Source organism: Canis lupus, chromosome 20 (genome assembly GCF_003254725.2).
Source record: "Canis lupus dingo isolate Sandy chromosome 20, ASM325472v2, whole genome shotgun sequence".
Lineage (NCBI taxonomy): Eukaryota > Metazoa > Chordata > Mammalia > Carnivora > Canidae > Canis > Canis lupus.
Window position 1 is genome coordinate 25,530,207 of NC_064262.1, and position 19,406 is coordinate 25,549,612.

General features: G+C 46.1%; 1 protein-coding gene across 17 annotated transcripts in view; it reads left to right on the forward strand.

The window, feature by feature from the left end:
- Positions 1-1,865: 1,865 nt before the first annotated feature.
- The window catches only part of MAGI1 (membrane associated guanylate kinase, WW and PDZ domain containing 1), a 641,003-nt gene continuing 623,462 nt past the window's right edge, over positions 1,866-19,406 (forward strand). For 11 of the 17 annotated variants that reach the window (XM_025456481.3, XM_025456483.3, XM_025456484.3 and 8 more), the window contains exon 1: positions 1,867-2,881. In XM_025456481.3, the coding sequence (XP_025312266.1) occupies positions 2,572-2,881 (310 nt within the window). In that variant the 5' untranslated portion in view covers positions 1,867-2,571. Of the gene's footprint in view, positions 2,882-19,406 lie in introns of all 17 variants that reach the window. The other 6 variants (XM_025456494.3, XM_025456495.3, XM_035703510.2 and 3 more) reach the window with 2 other exon arrangements.

Sequence of the window (19,406 nt, forward strand, 5' to 3'; positions counted from 1 at the left end):
AAAAGTCTAGAGGCAAGAGCCCATTCCTAAGATTCTGATTAGGTGGATCTGTGTCTGGGTTTGGGAATAAAGTTTTGAAGCTCCCACTCATTCTGATCCAGTTAAGTTTGAGACAAACTGCTTCTTTGTAAAGAGAGTGGAGATGAAGTTTCCCTCATTAAGAAGAGCCAGGAAAAATTGGCCACTTGCTTCTTCCACAAATACTGGACACTGGGATTTTCAGTTCTGATACTCAGGAGAGAAGCATCAACATTCTTCCCTTATTTTTAATAGCTTAGAAGAGTGACCTACAAAGAGTGTTTCCAAAACATTTAAGTGTGTGCCTATATATTTTTAAGCTATAGAAAGAAGAGGAGGAATCATCATCCTCATCTTACTTGAGACCCCCCAAATGATTTCCTAATTGTTTTCCCCAATACTACTACTACTAATACAAGTTTTTATTACATGCGACTTTACAAGTATTCGCTTTACAAGCTGGGCACTTTACAAGTGTTCTCCCATGTAATAATACTCCCAAGAACCTTGCAAGGTATTGTTAGACTTAACAGGGGAGAGAGGAAGGCTCTGAGGGGTCTTGGGGCTTGCTCAAGGTCACGGAGAGACTGGACCCGTGGGAACCTAAACACCATAGCCTGGCTTTCAACCTCGACTTCTGCAGCATCCCATCCTTTCTGCGTCCCCCTCCCTTGCTTTGCCCTTGGAATCTCTTCTGTGACCCAAGATGAACATATATGTTATAAATCACTGAGAAAAAGAGATGGCTTAGGAGACTCTCGATTTGGGTGTTATTTGGGTAGGACAGCCTTCCCCGTGCAGGGTATTCTTTCTGTTGGAGGCCCCTGAGAGCTCACTCCCAAACCTAGCGGGGACAGGCCCTCGCTCGGCCCGCACCCCAGGGCGGCCCTGATCCCGGGGGCGTGAATTCCGGGATGTGGCTGCTTAGCCCGCGCCCCCGCCCCCACCCCGCGGGCGCCTGGGCGCGCGTGCAGATCCAAGACCGGTGGGTGATCCTCATCTCCTGGCCCCAGGGCGGGTCGGAAGGAAGGATTCTGGGCTCAGCCAGGAACTTGAGCCTGGGGCAGATGACTGGCTCCAGGAGGAGTCTTTGCTGTTAAAAGGCAGTGAAAAAGCTAGGTCCCTTTTAGGTTGACGACCTGAGCCCCCCTCCAGCCATTTGGCTTCTTTCCTGTGCCTATAGTTTTCCCTCGTGTCTTAAAAAGTTGGCTCCAAAGTTTAAGGGGATCTCAAAGTTCCCAGGGATCCCAGGTTGGGGGGGGGGGGTGTACCAGGGGACCCAGGGTCTGCAGAGATGCTGGCAGTCCCGGATCCGGGACCCACACCGGTGCGCGCAGGCTGGCGAAGGGCAGGCGCGCGCCTCCGGGTCGGGGCGGGTCGGGGCGGGTCGGGTCGAGCTCCGGGTGCTGCAGGGAAGTGCGGCGGGGGCTGGGGGCGGGGTGACCGACAGCGTGGCCAGCCACTGGCCGAGGGCGGTGAGAGGCCGAGGCCGGCGTGAGCGCGTGCGTGTGTGCGTGACTGCGAGCGCGAGGGTGAGGGTGTGAGTGTGAGCTCCCCAACCCCCACCTGTTGGAAAGGGTTTTACAACGCCAAAGCCGGGGTCGCCCCTATTTCAAAAGTTGCAAAGAGTGGGAGGAAAAAAAAAAAAAAAAAGCACGTACGCATCCCCGCATCCCCAAGGGATACGCTGGCTCTAGGGCCAGGAAAGAAAAGGAGGAGTAAGACGGGTGCGTGGAAGGGGGCGGGGGGCGAAGTCGCCTTCGGGCGGGTCGGCTTTAGGACCCAGCGGGAAGCACACTGGAATCTCTCCCTCCGGGAGGGGGAGGCGGGGCCGGGCCGGCCGGCAGGAGGCCGCGGGGCGCATGCGCGCGCGTCTCCTCTCGCCGGCCGCTGCGCTCGGCGGCGCGGAATAGAATGAACTGTAACAAAACAAGCCGAGCCTTTGTATCTGCTTAAAGGGGCCGCAGGCGCTTCCCTCCTGGGCCCCCCCCACCCCCGCTCTGCAACCGCGTCTCCAGGGCTCCCAGCAACTGGCTGCAAGGGCTGCCCTCGCCCTCAGGAACAGCCCGCCAGCGAGGACAGGCGAGCCAGGCGGGAGGCGGAGAGGAGACACCGCATTTCCAAGAGGCAAGAAAGGAAGGAAGGGAGGAGGAAAGAAAAAAAAAAAAAAAAAGGAAAAAAGAAAAAAAAAAAAAAACAACACCCAAGCGGCGCAGAGTGGACTCTGGTCCCGGGGAGAACGTTCGGGCGCCGGAGCGTGGACCGAGGAGCCCCGGAATGCAAACAAAGCTCGCGGGCGCCTGTGCAGGGCTCGCGGGGGAGCCCAGAAAGTTTGTTTTATGATGGCTTGAGTGCGCGAGTGTGTGCAGGGGAGCGAGGCTGCCAAGTTTCTCTCTCCCGTGGCGTTATTTTGGGGGAGATGTCTCTCCCATGAACCAGCGGGGGCCTGGGGGCTTGTGCGGTGGGGGGCACCTGTCTCTCATTGCATTATTATTATTTGTGTGTGTGTGTGTTGGGGGGTGGTGGTGGTGGTAAGGAGAGGTGTAACCCATCATGTCGAGGGTGATCCAGAAGAAGAACCACTGGACTAGCAAGATTCACGAATGCACCGTGAGGCGGGGACCCCAGGGTGAGCTGGGGGTGACGGTGCTGGGGGGCGCGGAGAATGGGGAGTTTCCGTACGTCGGAGCGGTGGCCGAAGCTCCGAAGGGGCTTCCCGGCGGCGGCGAGGGCCCTCGGCTGGGCGAGGGGGAGCTGCTCCTGGAGGTGCAGGGGATCCGGGTGTCCGGCTTGCCCCGCTACGACGTGCTGGGAGTCATCGACAGCTGCAAGGAGGCCGTCACCTTCAAAGCCGTCAGACAAGGTAAGACGGGACGCGCCTCCGGGAGGTGCCTGCAAACCCGGGAGCGGCCTGCGGGGTCCCCACCCCCCCCCCCGCCCCAGCCCCAGCCGCCGCATCTCGATTTCCCGCGTTCCTCCTGCGGGCGCAGCTGGGAGGGGAAGTTGGGGCCGTGCGCCCTGCGGTGGTGAAATAAGCAAAGTTGTTGAGAGATTGTGGGTCGTGTGCCCACCTGCGTTGGAAAGAGGTGGTGGTGGTGTTGGGGGGGGTTGGGTTTGCGCCCGCAAGCGGGGAGACTTTCCCCAGGCCTGGCTTGCTTGCCAACCTGTTATCCCAGCCACCAAGTGAGGCGCAGCTTCGCCTGCGGGAGTTGGGAAACTGAGGCAGGGGTGAAAGTGGACGGGCTCCGGGGCTCCCCTGGGGAGCGATGCAGCCGATGCAGCCGGCGCAGCCGCTGCGTTCTTGGGCCACTTCTCCGTTTCCAGACCCCGAGAATGGGTATGAACGAGGGGTCTGTGGTTACGGACGAGGAACCGGCTTCACCCGGCATCCCTCCAGGTGGGTTGGGGCATGACCGCCCTGCGGTTCCTGTGCACGCCCCGCCGCCTGAAGATCCTGCATTCACCCCAGAGCTGGATGACGCATGTGTCTCGGTCGTGTGGCCCAGCCCCAGGCGTGGGGGGAGGGAAAGAAGGAGTATTTTCGGTCAGCGCGAATCAAGCCCAAGTTCACGCTGCCTCCAGCACCACTATCATCCTTATCGTTGATAATGACAGTGGTAGCTACTCTTCACTGTTGGCTCACCGCGTGCCGGGCTCTGTGTGGCAGGCTTTCCTTGGCTGTTTTGTTCTGATTGACAGTTCTGAGAGCGAGGTGAATTTGTAAAACCCCGGGTTACAGGTGAGGAAACTGGGACTGACATTGGATAAGTTACTTGCCCAAGATCACACAGATATCCAAAAGCGAGGGTTTGAGTCCTTAATGCAAGCCCGGTGGGAAGAGGTGAGTGTGTGTGTGGGGGGGTGGAGGTGGGTGGGATGACCCTCCTGAACTGGAGGGCTTGATTTCTGGGAAGGAATGAAGGCAGATTCCTCTCTTAGAAGCCTGTAGAGGAGTGCCCACCGCTCTGATGACTGCTGGTGTGGTGGGGAGTCCCTCCAGTCTCGGTTTGGTGCAGGCAAGGGGCTGTCCCCAGATCAGTCCAACAGAGGACTTGATTCCAGTAAAGGATCACTTGTACCACCAAGTGCCACGACACTGGTTCTCCCCCATGAAAGCACCAAGGGGGGTCGCAGAGTTGAGCGTGGTGAAAAGTTCCCATATGTGCCTGAGGGCTTAGAAGGGCTAGCAGCAGCTGGAGGAATGTGTTAAAGGAAAGGAGGGCTGGGCTGGGCTGAGCAGGTCCTTGGAAACAGGCCTGTTCCAGATGAAACTGGAGGGGGCAGAAGGAGCGGTCAGGCCTTCTGGCAGTTTGGGGAGCAATGGACCGACAGTTATGAAAAGCTCCCACTATTTATGTCATCTTCCAGTCGGACACCTCTTCCAGGAAGCCCTCCAACATCCCACCACGCTGAACAAACCTTTCTTCTTTTGGGCTCCCCTCAGTGTGTGTACTTTGTAGTTTTTTTTTTTAACTTATTCTGAGCTATGAGTTATGTCCCTCCTCTCATTTCCATACAAGGTGGTAAGCTTATTGAAGAGAGACTGTGCCTTATTCATTGTTTATCTCCTCAGGCTTTGCTTGAGGTCTAACACCTTCACCTGAGAGTGTGTCCTCATCTGTAACCTGGCTTTCATTTGGGTATTACATAAGCTAGTAACTGGAAAGTGTGCAGAACAGGGCCTGCCATATAGTAAATGCCCAATAAAGATGAGCTGTTATTATGGTTAATTGAATTTGACTGGTGATTTATTTCTAAGCCTAGATTTTAGTGTTTAGGAACCTGGATTATGAATTCAATGCCAGTACCTGGATTGTTAGGACTTGATAGAACTGTAGAGGAAACACTCTGTCAAGGCATTTGATGGGAGCACCCACAGGTTTCAGCGCAGGGGCGTTTTGGAGAAAGGGTTGGCGGAGGGACAGGCAGGGGTACCTATCCATCTATTATCTGCTTAGTGGGTCCTGTATAGTCCTGTTCTTAATGTGTGATATACTGTCTGTTGCTGAAACTCTTCTATCCACCAATAAGCGAAGGTCCAAGAGGCATTGTGCCAGGGCTGCCTCATCATGGAACCGAGGAAGGGTGGGTCAGATAATCAAGTGTGTTTGGAATCAGACACTCCTGGATGGAAAGGAAACTGTAGTGTCTCCAAAGTGTTATTTCCCTTTATCCAGAACCATTCTGTGTACTGCACAGGATTGTTCCCAGCAGGTGCATTTGTGTATGTGTGTGTGTGTGTGTGTGTAAATCTACTTGATCTACTCAGAATAGCATAAAGATGTGGATGGAATCCACCGCAGTGTGAAAGCTACTATTTTATGTAATAATTACATGGGCACAGTTCTTCCAACATCTTCATTTTAGAAACATGGCACTAGAAAGCATTTCACTAGTCTTCTCTTCATAGCAAGAATATGATTTAAATTATATGACAATTGCTGTTACTATGTCTTCATTACTGTGTTTGAATCATATTAGATAGGCTCATCCTTGGTACGTGGTAAAGGAAAATGTTACGTTTGTGTTATCTGCACCCTGAGCTGGCCACTCCCAGGGACACAGGGCACTTTGGGTGCCGTCTGTATGGAAATGTCACGGTCTTCTTGTGGGAGAAGATTCTGCTGTTTCTATTTCATGGCAGCTCTCTGGGAAGATGCACAGACTAAAATAGTCTGTAGCAAATGGTATTATATGAAGCAGGACTAGATTGTGAAGGAACCAAGCTAAATGGATCTATCAGATCAGACTTGGTTCATTTTAGATGGAGAAGACAGTCTTTTGTCACAAAGTGCCTAAAAAAAACTACAGATACATATGTATGTTACATAAAATGTTATTTTGCATATATAACATAACATACTTTATACTTTGTAAGTATATATTTACTTGTAGTAAAAGCTCGGATCTTCACTATATAGTTTGATAAGTTTTGACAAATGTATATGTTCATTTTATCTTCACTCCAATCAAGATATAGAATGTTTCCATTACTTTAGAAATTTCCCTCCTGTCCCTTTCCAGTCAGTTCCCCACCCATCCTGCAGAGGCAAAGGCTGTCTGATTTCTTTCACCGAGGATTAATTTTGTCTATTACTGAAGTTTGTATAATTGAAATAATGCCGTATGTACTCATTTGTGTCTGGCTTTTTTCACTCAACAAAATATTTTGGAATTTCATATTGTGTCACTGTTCTTTTTTAGTTTATGTATATATATATATTTTTTTTTTTAAAATTATTTATTTATTTATGATAGAGAGAGAGAGAGGCAGAGACACAAGCAGAGGGAGAAGCAGGCTCCATGCACTGGGAGCCCGAAGTGGGATTTGATCCCAGGTCTCCAGGATCATGCCCTGGGCCAAAGACAGGCGCCAAACCGCTGCGCCACCCAGGGATCCCCTATATATTTTATTTTTAAGTCATCTCTCTACCCGTTGTGGGGCTCCAGCTTATAGAGTCACATACTCTACCGACTGAGCCAGCTGGGCACTCCTCATTGTTCTTTTTTATTTTATTTTAGGTTTTTAAAGATCTTATTTGGGATCCCTGGGTGGCGCAGCCATTTGGCGCCTGCCTTTGGCCCAGGGCGCGATCCTGGAGACCCGGGATCGAATCCCACGTCGGGCTTCCCGTGCATGGAGCCTGCTTCTCCCTCTGCCTGTGTCTCTGCGCCTCTCTCTCTCTGTGACTATCATAAATAAAAAAATAAAAAAAAAAAGATCTTATTTATTTATTCATGAGAGACACAGAGACAGGCAGAGAGAGGAGCAGGCTCCATGCGGGGAGCCTGACGTGGGACTCGATCCCGGGACCCCAAGATCACACCCTGGACAGAAGGCAGGCGCTAAACCGCTGAGCCACCCAGGCGTCCCTCATTGTTCTTTTTTAGTGTTGAGTAATATTCCATTGTAGGTATACATATCAGTTTTTACTTTTTTATTTTTATATTTTTAAAATATTTTATTTATTTATTCATGAGAACACACACAGAGAGAAAGAGAGAGAGACAGAGACACAGGCAGAGGGAGAAGCAGGCTCCATGCAGGGAGCCTGATGTGGGATTCGATCCCGGGTCTCCAGGATCACGCCCTGGGCTGAAGGCAGTACTAAACCACTGAGCCACCCGGGCTGGCCCCCTACATATCAGTTTTTAAATATTTTTGCTCGTCAGTGGATATTTGGACTATTTACTGTTTTTCGCTACTATGAATATAGGTGCCAAAAATATTCCACTTGCTCCACATTTTTGCCAGTCTTTCATCTTTTCTGCTGTTTGGATGGTAGCCATCTTAGTATATGTGGAAAAAGAAAAAAGTAATTAAGGAAACTTTGCTATAGGATATAAGCTAAGCGCTTGCTTCAGAATGTGCCAGGCCCTTGGCGAAGCTAGTACTTTATGGACATTTTGTTTTTTATTTCTCGCAGCTGGATGCAGATGTCAGAAACTGAGGTCCTCAGAGTTTGAGTACTCTTTCCAAGAGTCATGCAAGTGGTGGAAGTCTAGCTGGAAGTCAGTGGTGTTGCATTCCAAAAGCCCCTGCTCCTGTTTCCTGGGTCAGCGTGTCTCAGAGTAGGACCCAAAGACCCGTGGCCATAGTCACCTGGGAACTGGTTAGACATGTACATTCCTCGACCTCACCCCAGCCCTCCTGATTCCAAAACTCTGAAACTTTAGAGGTGAAGCCTGTGGAGCATTTTTAAACAAGCCCTCAGGTGATTCTAAGGCCTGTGCTCGGTCTTGAGAATCACTGCCCTAAGGTATAGACACATTGAGAATATGACCCATGACACAGGCCACATGGGTTTCTAGAGCAAGCTTTGTCGGCTAGTGCTGTTCTCCCTGGCAAGTCACCCTCTTTGGGCCAATGTCTCTCCATTTGTTCATGCCAGAAATAAAATGGGTGTGCCCTTTCGGTCCTTTGCACTCATAAAATGCTGCAATTCCATGAGTAACCCCGACTCCAAAAGTTGAAAATGGTGTGACTGTAGTTTCCCAGAGTGGTAATATTGTAGGTCATGCTTACAGATTTTTGTAGGTGAAGTCTGTGGATTTGCAAATTACCTGGAAGCCGAAACTGTCCCCGTTTGACAGAACCGGGGAAATAAATAAGACACAACTTAGAAATCACACCACCACCACCAGACCCTTTCCCTCACCGTAATGAGGGAATTATGACCATATACAATGGAATATAGTTCTTTGTGCTTTTTTGTGTTTTGTTGTGATGTTGGGGGTTTATTTTGACCAATTGAAATATACTATGACAGCTCTGTAACAAAGCAGTTCTCACTTTAAAACACAGGGCCTTGGGAACAGGTGAGTGAATTCCAGGAATGGTAGATAAGGCAGTCTTAGCAAATACTGTACATTGACCATCTTTCTATTGGTAGGAAAGAGAAAGAAAGGAAGGAAGGAAAGAGAAGGAAGGAAGGGAGGGAGGGAGGGAGGAGGAAGGAAGGGACCCCTGGGTGGCTCAGCAGTTGAGCGTCTGCCTTCCTCTCAGGGTGTGATCCCGGCATCCTGGGATCGAGTCCCACATCGGTCTCCCTGCAGGGAGTCTGCTTCTCCCTCTGCGTATGTCTCTGCCTTCTGTGTCTCCCATGAATAAATAAAATCTTAAAAACAAACAAAAAAAACAGGGCCTTGTCTTTCTTGGCATCCCTTGAATTCTGCTTCAGGGCCTCTGGGTTTGCTTATTCTTCTCCCCAGATGGCCACAAGATTGATTCTTTTCTCTAGTGTCCCTTCAGAGAGAAGGTCATCAGGTAGTGTACTGCTAAATGGTTAACAACTGGCTCTGGTGGAGGCCCCCTGTGGATCTGTAGTGTATCTGGAGTGGGGAAGAGCCAGTGTGAGCTAGTCCCTGCACGCCACTGACCCCCTGTAAGACAACTCCTGAGTCGTATGCTGTCCCTTCATCCTGCTTTGTGACTTCATGGTCTTGTCACCATTTCTTCTTCTTCTTCTTTTTTTTTTTTAAAGATTTTATTTATTCATGAGAGACACAGAGAGAGAGAGAGAGGGAGAAGAGAGAGAGAGAGAGGCAGAGACACAGGCAGAGAGAGAAGCAGGCCCCATGCAGGGAGCCTGACTTGGGACTCCATTCCGGGTCTCCAGGATCATGCCCTGAGCTGAAGGCGGCGCTAAACCGCTTGGGTACCCGGGCTGCCCCATTTCTTCTTTTTTAAATTAATTTTATTTTTAAAGACTTTATTACTTATGAGAAACACAGAGAGGCAGAGACACAAGCAGAGGGAGAAGCAGGCTCCCTGTGGGCAGCCCGATGTGGGACTTGATCCCAGGACCCTGGGATCACACCCTGAGAGGACGGCAGACGCTCAACCACTGAGCCACCCAGGTGCCTCAAGTTAGTTAATCTTTTTGAAGTCATCTCTACACCCAGCATGAGATTCGAACTCCTGACACCTTGGGATCAAGAGGCGCATATTGTACCCACTGAGCCAGCCCGGGGCCCCTTGTTTCTTCTTTTTTGTCTGTCTTTCCTCCCCTGAAAATAAAAGGTCTGTGAAAACAAGAAGCTTTTCTCACTTGTTCACATTTCCTCTGGCCTAAAATAGTACCAGCAGGGCGCCTGCCTGGCTCAGTCTGCTAAGTTTTTGCCTTCGGTTCAGGTCACGGTTCAAGTCCCAATCCCAGGGTCCCTGGATCAAGTACCGCATTGGGCTCCCTGCTCAGCGGGGAGCCTGCTTCTCCCTCTCCCTTTACCCCTCCCCCTTGCTTGTGTGTACTCGCTCTTTCTCTCGCGTGCTCTGTTCTCTCTCAAATAGATAAATAAAATATTCAAAAAAATAAAATAAAACAGTACCTGGCAAAACCTTGGTACTCATTATTTGCCAGACAGATGAATGAATTTTACTTTGTTGCTTCTCATTCCTAAGATAAGTGCAGACCAGGCCAACTACATCCTTCCCCCTTTCCTCCCTATTCGTCTTTTATTTCTCCTGATATAGGATCCTCATATGTTCATTTTCCCTTCGCCAGATCTTCCAATCAGCTGATTCCTCATGTCTAATAATTTATACTGATCTATAAATAAATAAATGACCGACAAGGCTTAATGAATTATATTGAAATATTTCTGCCTGTTGACTCTTACTGGAGTTGAAGAAGGGAAATTTCAGATGCTGAGCAGGCGGGATGGTGGGGGGTGCTTTTCTGTTTTCTGTTGATGTGCGATCTGTTCTATGTCAGCATCCGTAAGAATGACGCCTTACCTCTGTTTTCTTGTAGCACTGTCCCTATGTATGGTTTTTTCAGCCAGCAGCAAATCAGGTCTTTGCTTCAGAAAACAGTCTGATTTTTGTCCTCTCTTGCTCTTAAATTGTGCTTTGTGTTTATTTGTCTTTTTTTCTTTGACTTAAACTTTCAAAATCAATCTTTTTATTCTTCATGCTAAGAGACCACTTTCCGAAGGATATTTTTAGGTTACACTGTGGAACATTCCACAGCTTTTAGAAAAAAATAATGCAAGGACAGGCAACCCAACTTGTCCATTGTTTCCAGTGGCCACCCTTCGCCAATGGCTGTGTTATTTAAAAACAGATTAACTTGACCTTATGATGCAATGGCATACTGTTGGCTTACTACATTTGTTGGCATTCATTACCCAGCTAGTTTAGGATAGCAGAATTGATGATATCCACCAAGGGGAATTAAGTGGTTTATAAGAGAAAACATTCTGACATCTCCTTACCACAAGGGTTTACATGAAGGATGTTGCTTTATAAACGATGGTTATTTAATGCAAAACACCGGTCTCTGATGTTAGTGGTCTCTTCCTTGAGTTTGTATATATGTGTAACAGGATATACTGATTTTGTATACACTGAGAATAAGGGCTGTCAAATTCGTTAAGGGCTGACATTCACATCCTAAAAAAGTAGGTTACTGCATTCTTGCCTGTCTTTATGCAGCTTCTATGTGAGATCTATAACCTTGAAAAATCCCTCGTAAACACTAGAGCTTTGCTGTACTGCACCCCTATGGATGTCTGCATCAATATAGTATTTCTTGTGAATTTGTTTTGGTGTTTCCACAGCTGAACTCCCACAATCTCAAGGCCATGCCTATCATATTGATGGCTGCTTGACTATAGTAAAGTGTCCTAGGGAGTGTCCAGTGTATTCTGGATGCTAACCTTTCTTGAAGGCTCGTCGCAAAATTAGAAGAGGGAATTTGAACAGTGTTTTTTACGATTAAATAATTCTCTTCTCTTTTTATGGCTAAGTAATTAAAGAATGATGTAATCCATTACTTATAATCATTTCTTTGGTCCTTATCTCACAGTGAAAAACTGACATCCTCACAGTAACTCACAAGCCCGCCCCCCCCCATCCCATCTGGCCCATTGAAGTTCTTTACTTTCCCCATCCATGGCCTGCCACTCCCCACCTCGACAGCTAGAAGGCCTGCTCCCTCATGAACTTCAAGTCTTTCCCAAATGTCACCTTCTCAGTGACACCTTCTTTGACTTCATTATTGAAAGCTGTAACTCCACTGTCATTTGTCATCCCCTGTAACCTTTCTCTGCTTTATTTCCACTCCATTTCAGATAGATCATTTCAAAATAAGTAAAATCTTTATTTTGTCTCTCCTAGAATAGAAGCTCCGAGAGGGCAGGGATGTTGTTGATCTGTTTGCTGCTGCATCTCCAAGTACTGAGAGTAGTGCCTGGTACATAGTCGTTGCTCAAGTATTTGTTGAACGTCTGCTGTCAAATTGAGAATGAGAAATCTCTCCTGAGCTCATTTGCCTCTGAAAATTCCCATATTTGAAAGTCTCTGAAACTGTGGGTAATTCATGATGGATCACATTAACCTTGATGAGGGTTTGTCATTTTGCAGTCTGCGAGTGTGGCTGAGTAGAGCTTAGCTGATTGATGGAGGAATATTCCTGAAGGCAGCATCGGCAGCCAGTTTCATGTGACGGGGTTTCGGGCAGCACCTGAGAATGTCAGGGAACTTTGCAAACTCTTCTCACCCCCAAATGGACTGTGAGAAGTTCTTCTGGGCACTGCCCTCTGTGTGAATAGACTTTTTCTGTTACCACCTCCAGTGTCATGAGAAAGAATTACAGAAGAGAATTACATTCTCACGGCTCAAGTGTCAACCCCACCATTATTGCCATCGGAGGCATTTGTGTGCACCTTTAATGGGACACAGTTATGTTTTTCGTAATAAGGCTAATCTTTGAGCTTGTCATGAGACAAGACTCTAAGCTCTCTTTATGGACAGTGGCATGATGGGGCAATTAAAAGGCGATTATGCCCTGGTTATAAGCCATATTTCAGAATTATTGCTATATACAGTGTTAACAGGATGATAGTGGTGCTTGTAAGAGAACCTGAAGATATCAATTTATTGATGTATAATAGATGTATAGGTTTTGGATTTAAGCCGGCCTGGATTTAGAAGCCAGATTTTTATTTTTTTTTTATTTTTTTATTTTTTATTTATTTATTTTTTTTTAATTTTTTATTTATTTATGATAGTCACACACAGAGAGAGAGAGAGAGAGAGGCAGAGACACAGGCAGAGGGAGAAGCAGGCTCCATGCACCGGGAGCCCGACGTGGGATTCGATCCCGGGTCTCCAGGATCGCGCCCTGGGCCAAAGGCAGGCGCCAAACCGCTGCGCCACCCAGGGATCCCAGAAGCCAGATTTTTAAAGTTACTAGCCAGGTGACTCAGGGCAAGGCACTTCACCTCTTTGTGTCAGGGCTTCCCCATCTGAAAATGGGGATAATAATGATACCTCCTTTCTAGAGTTGATGGCAGAACAAAATGAGGAGGTTTTAGGAAACCACATGGCATAGGGCCTGGCACATAGTGAGTGCTCAATATATGTTGGCTTCTGTTATTTTTTTAATGTTCCTCATTTGAAAGCAGTCCAGAGAGAAGAAAGAATCTCTTGAGAGATAAAAATTGTGGGATAGTTTCCTGGAGAGCTTTTTAAAGTCTAGAAAAAGGCCTCATTTTTCTGCATGTTTCAGATGCCACTTTTTTGAAAAGGCTGTGGTTGGATTAGTTCTGACAAGTGAGAAGGGAACTCTGGACGTCACCGTCTGTTGGTAGAACTTCTCTCACCTTGTCACACTGGTGGTGACGTATTGATTCTAATTATTGTCATTAGGTCCCATGTTGCATGAAGGTATAGAGGAAGGGGAAGTCATCTCTCTATTTCCTGGAGGTCCCAGGCAGAATGATCCTTGAGAACTTGACCCTGAGGTCCTCTGATCTTCCTAGCACTGTATCTGGATTCTCCAATCACGAATGGCAAGGGAAGCAGTGGGATTTGGAATTATAAGGGTTTGGAGTCAGGCTGATTGGGTTCAAATCCAGGCACTGCCGCTTCATTTTTCCCAGTTGGAAATGAGAATAATACCTACCACATTGGCTGGTTGTGAGGATTAAATGGGAAAATGTACCCAGAACACAATCCTCTGCTTGGTCCCATAGGCAGGGCTTACCAAATACCTACATAATAGCAGCTGTGTGATGATTTTCAGTTGCGAAATGGACACCTGTTGGTGAGTTCCTCTATAGAGGTGATTTAAAACTGAGGGTGGTTTTGCCCCCTTGGGGGACATTTGGCAGTGCCTGGGAACATATTTGGTTGTTACGACTCAGGATGGAGAAGTGCTACTGGCCCTTAGGGAGTAGAGGTCAGAGAGGCTGCTGAACATCCTACAGTGTACATTACAGTACCCCCCACCCCCCAATCAAGAGAGAATTATCCAGCCCCAAATGGCCATAGGGCTGAGGTTGAGAAACTCTGCTCTAATGTATAACTTCAGGGTAGAGACTGGGCATCTGAATTAGGAGGAATAAACTAATCATAACTGTTACTTATTGATCTTCTGATAGGTAGCTGAGACCCAGGTTAGGGTTTTGCCTGGGTAGATGATGTCATTCTCATTTTCGCCATGAGAAAATTAGCTGGAGAGGTCAAGTAATTTACCCTCACCCCCAGGCACCTGATGCAGGTGAGATTCAAGGTCAGGTCTGCGTGCTTCCAAAATTCTTATCCTAGGTTTAACACACTAGAAATGTGTTGACTTTGTAGCCAGGAGCCCCTCTGCCCTTTCACTGGGGGAGGGGGGATCACTGTGGATGCACCTCTTTTAGGCTGTACCATTGCTGCCTGAGAGTGTACAGTATGCTTAGTGACCCTGCTGGCAATTGGCCTAGGAATAGAAATGGATTCCCAAAGTGTGAATGGGCCAGAACAGAACCTACCGCTCCATATTGTTAAGCTCTTCTCATTCTCCTTCCTCTGTTTGCCCTGTTCTCCCTCCCCCAACACCGTTGATTCAATCCTTCCTCCTCCGTGCCCTCTTTTTTTCCCCTACATACATCATAATTTCAAGACAATAGTGTCTTGTAATTGTAGATTTGCCTGTCTGTCTCTCATACTGGATTGCATGTGTCTTGAATTCTTGAAGGCAGCGTCCCTATTTTCTCTCTGTTTGTAATCTCTGCCCTCTGTAGGTGCTCAAGAAATATCTGTTCAATTGAAATCTTTTGAGGGTAACGAGTAAGCATAACTTTTAAATAAATAAAGAAAAGTCTTGCCTAAGATCTTGTTGGCTAGAAAATCCGTGGCTTATTTTTAAGGCATATTAAATATACTTAGCCATATGTCTGATTTTTCCGTGATGATTTAAGATGGTTCTCTGCCAGTTGTTGTAGCATTTTGAACTGTAGAGAAAATATTGAATTAATTGTGTTGAAGGTCTTAGAGGGCCTGTATTCTGACCAGATGTGTGCAGTGATTGTGCCTGTTGCTTATGTAATGTGGCCACGGAAGGCATCACTTTGGCTTGATTTAAATAGAGTCAGTATTTTACCACCTGGACTCTTGGCCAAACGTTAGAATTTACATCTGATAGGGAGAGAGCATGCTCATTTCCTCCTCCAACTATCAGCCTGTTTAAGTCTGTGTGACTTGGTTAAGAATTCAAAACTCCAGATCAAGTTGTTAAAAAAGAACTTTCCTTGGTGTTCGAGCATGTGGGGTTTTTTTTTTTAAACCAAGCATTGGCATCTAGATCTTGGTTTCTAATCTTTTAAAAACTCAAATATTATTGTAACCTTGTAGAACTGTCAATCACTATTTATAGTTAGTGTGTGCTTCCACAGCTTATGTTTTTTTCCCCTGTGAAATTTATTTTTTCCTCATTTAAACAATGTGTACAATTCAGAAAGATGTGAATATGAAAGGAAAATGTATCTACATGGTCTGTAATCCCACTCAGAGAAATACACATGTTCATACTCTTATTTTTTAAAAAATATTTTATTTATTCATGAGAGACACACACAGAGAGAAGCAGAGACACAGGCAGAGGGAGAAGCAGGCTCCATGCAGGGAGCCCGATGCAGGATTCGAAACCGGGTCTCCAGGATCATGCCCTGGGCAGAAGGCAGGCGCTACACTGCTGAGCCACCCAGGGATCTGTGTTCATACTCTATTTTTATCCAAACACACACACACACACACACACACACACACACACACACACACACACAGTTTTTTGGTAGGTTTTTTAGGAGGGTCTTTTTTTTTTTTTTAAGATTTTATTTATTTATTCATGAGAGACAGAGAGAGAGAGAGAGAGAGAGAGAGGCAGAGTCTCAGGCAGAGGGAGAAGCAGGCAACACACAGGGAGCCTGATGTAGGACTCGATCCTGGGTCCCCGGGATCATGCCCTGGACTGAAGGTGGCACTAAACCTCTGAGCCACCTGGGCTGCCCAGGAGGGTCTTTTTCTTATAAAAATTGGCTAATACAGCATATGCTGTTTGTGGATTTTTGTGTGTGTGTGCGCCTAACAGTATATCATAGATGTTTTTTCTGTACTACAAATATATCTGTTTTGTCATTTCAGTGGCTGTAGAATAATTTCAGGTTGTGCTATATTAAACCATGCTCTGAGGATAAACATTGAACATTTAGGTTGCTTTCCCTTCCTGTTTTACACAACACATTGATGAATATCCTTATACTTAACATTTTGGTGAACTACTTCGGATCTTTTCCTTGCATAGATGCCTAGAACTCTTGGCTCACATGAATTTTATCCTCTTATTTATTTATTAAAAATATTAATATTAAAAATATTAATAATATTAAAAATATTAAATAATATTAAAAATATTAAAATAAAATAAAAATATTAAAAATATTTATTTGAGAGAGAGAGCGAGCAGGAGGAGGGGCAGAGGGAGAGGGAGAGAGAATCTCAAGCAGACTCTGCACTGAGTGTGGAGCTTGACTTGGGGCTCAATCTTAGGACTTCAAGATCATGATCTAAGCTGAAACAAGAGTTGGACGCCTAACTGACTAAGCCACCTAGGCACCCTTGAATTTTATCTTCTTAAGACTCAGAGAGCATATCGACTTGTTGTATCCCTGGTGCCAGTATGTGGGAGTCCTGTATTTCTTCACTTACCTCAGTTATAACACATACTACCTAGCACTGGGACTCTTATTATTTTTGAATAATAGTACTCACAAATGCAAATGCTGAGTGGGTATTTCAGAGGGCATTAGGGACGGCTGAGGACTGGGGTAAACTAGAAGGGCACAATTTGTTCAGAGGGAGCGGTTGTGACTTAGCTTCAGCCTATTGCTGACATGTTGGGAGCATTGGCTAGTGATGCCAGATTTTTCAAATTTTCAAGAGACTCCAGAAGCTTGAATTGTTAAAAAACGCACTTCAACAGTCTAAAACTGTTGGTTCAGAGCTCTTCCAAAAGCATGGATGAACCAAACAAAACACATCTGGGAGCCATATTTGGTAGGGGCGTTGAGCTTGCAGCCCCATGTTTATGTGTTTGTTTCTCTCACTTGATGTCTTTCACACTTTATTTGTTTAAGAGCCATAATCTCATTTCTTACTCCTGTCTGTATTTTCGGGGCCCAGGATAGTGACCAATTCACAGTAAGGGTCAATAAGTATGTGTTGAAGTGAATAATAAGTTCCAGAAGTGGTCCAGTTTGTCACTGTGGTCTGCTTGTGTTTGTTGGAGGCTCAGCTGGTGACAGCTCCCCCCTTCCAGTTGTGAGGAGCTGGGGAGAGGGTATATTTTGACAGCTGATCATAATTTTTGGAGTATTTTGTCTCAGGGTCCCGGTTTGCTGAGTCTTTGAACTGGGTGCAAAATGGCCTCTTGACGATGACATTTAAAAAAACATTATTTATTCATGAGAGACATAGAGAGAGGGAGGCAGACATAGAGGCAGAGGGAGAAGTAGGCTCCATGCGGGGAGCCTGATGCAGGACTGATCCCAGGACCCCGGGATCTTGTCCTGAGCCAAAGGCAGATGCTCCAACCACTGAGCCACCCAGGTGCCCCTTGACGATGACATTTATATGAGTATGTACTGGGAATGGTATATGTGCTCTACTCTGAGATGACCTTACTGTGAAATGTGTGGCCTTACAAATAAAAAAACGAATGAATCATGTATTCCTCTAGGTTTTAAATATAGCAGGAAAGTCCTCAATACCACAACTTTCTGGGACATTCTACAGATAAATTAGGACCTTGCCCTTTATTCCAAGAGTAGATGCTTTTAGAATACGATTAACCTCTAAGACCAGTGGGTATCCGTTCTTCAGGGCCAGGGTTATATGGTAGAATTTTGTTTTTTGAAAACAAAGGCAGCCCTTCTTGCTTTTCTGCCTGCATAATGGATTGTTCTGCATTGCATAATTCATGTCAGGCACCAGGTTTGCTGTGCAAGGATGGGGAAGGGGTAATTAGTTAGGTAATTCAGGTTACAACTTCGGTCAATGCAGTTTTTCTGTCAAAGAGCAAAGCAAGGGAAGACCTCTATAAAACGAAAACTATAACGTTGGCAGCAAAAGCCCAAGATGGAGTTCAGATTTTGCTAGGTTTGGATTTGGACTGTGTTTTTTCTCTCCTTCCCTTGTCCCCTTCCTTCTCTCCATAACTGATTCATAATAAGAACATTCTAATAGCTTGCCTAGGATTCAAATCTTATGTTATTCTCTATGTCATCCAGGACTTGGGATGGGAGAGAGAATTAAGGAGAGTTTTCATCTTGAGACTACTATAAGCACTGATCCACTTCCTGCGTTATGGTACTTTTGGGGGCATCCAGAATTCTCCCAAATTGGCATGAAATTTGGGTTCCTTTATACTCTATTTATTTTTAAAGATTTTATTTATTAATATGAGATATATATACATATACATATATATATATATATATATATATAGAGAGAGAGAGAGAGAGAAGGAGCATAAGCATAAGGGAAGCAGCAGAGGGAGAGGGAGAAGCAGACTCCTTGCTGAGCAAGGAGCCCAATTAGGGGCTCCATCCCAGACTTATGACCTTAGCCAAAGGCAGATGCTTAAATGACTGAGCCACCCAGGTTCCTCTGAGCCACCGAGCTGCCTCTCCTTTCTACTTTAAAATGTTCAACGTTAAGATGTGGCTGGAAAAGCTTATATTCCGTGATGTTTTAGGCTGGGTAATCCTTGACAAGATTCCTGAGTCTTTGGTAAAGTGAAGGAGAGTCTCTAGCCATATTGGATGATACCATAGTGCACAGTCTTAGTTGGGTACCTCCATAGTGTAGATTGAAAGTACAGTGTTATCTCAATATTGATATATTACCTGTGTTATGGCATTATTTATAAGAAAAGTCAGAGAGACAGGATGCCCAGCAAAGGAAAAATTCACATAGCCATTGCCTATTTCTAAGTCTGTGGGAAATACTACCATAAGGAAGAAAGGCCCTGGCTTTCATAAGCAATGTGAGTCAGTTTCTGATACTTTTTACCTAAAAATATAAGCTCAGTGGACTAAGGCTGAAAAATATAAGCTCAGTGGACTAAGGCTCAGTGGACTAAGGCTGAAAAATATAAGCTCAGTGGACTAAGGCTGGCTTAGTCAGTAGAGCATGTGAACCTCGGTCCCTGGGTCATGAGTTTGAGCTCCATGTTGGGGGTAGAGGTTACTTAAAAGAAAAAAAAAAAAGTAAGCTTAAGCTCTTCCATGTGAAATAATTATCTCTAAGGAAGACCTTTGTGGGAAGAGGGCATTAATGGTAATGATAAGTTGTTTTTTTACTCTTGGAGTCTTTTTTTGGTAGAGGGAGCCTATTCCAGGGATTTAATAAAACCTGGTGAGTCCCCCTATTGCCTGAATTCCTGAGGGAAAAGAGACATCAAGAAAAAGTCTGTGGGGGGCCGGGGGTGCAGAAGTGGAATTTACAGCCCTTTGCACCTGTTACCAGGCACTTCTATTCACCTGATGGCTGCTAACAGATTGCAGGCAGAGCTGCTTGGGGAAAATGATCAGCTTTGGCAACAGTGGCCCATAAATTGGGT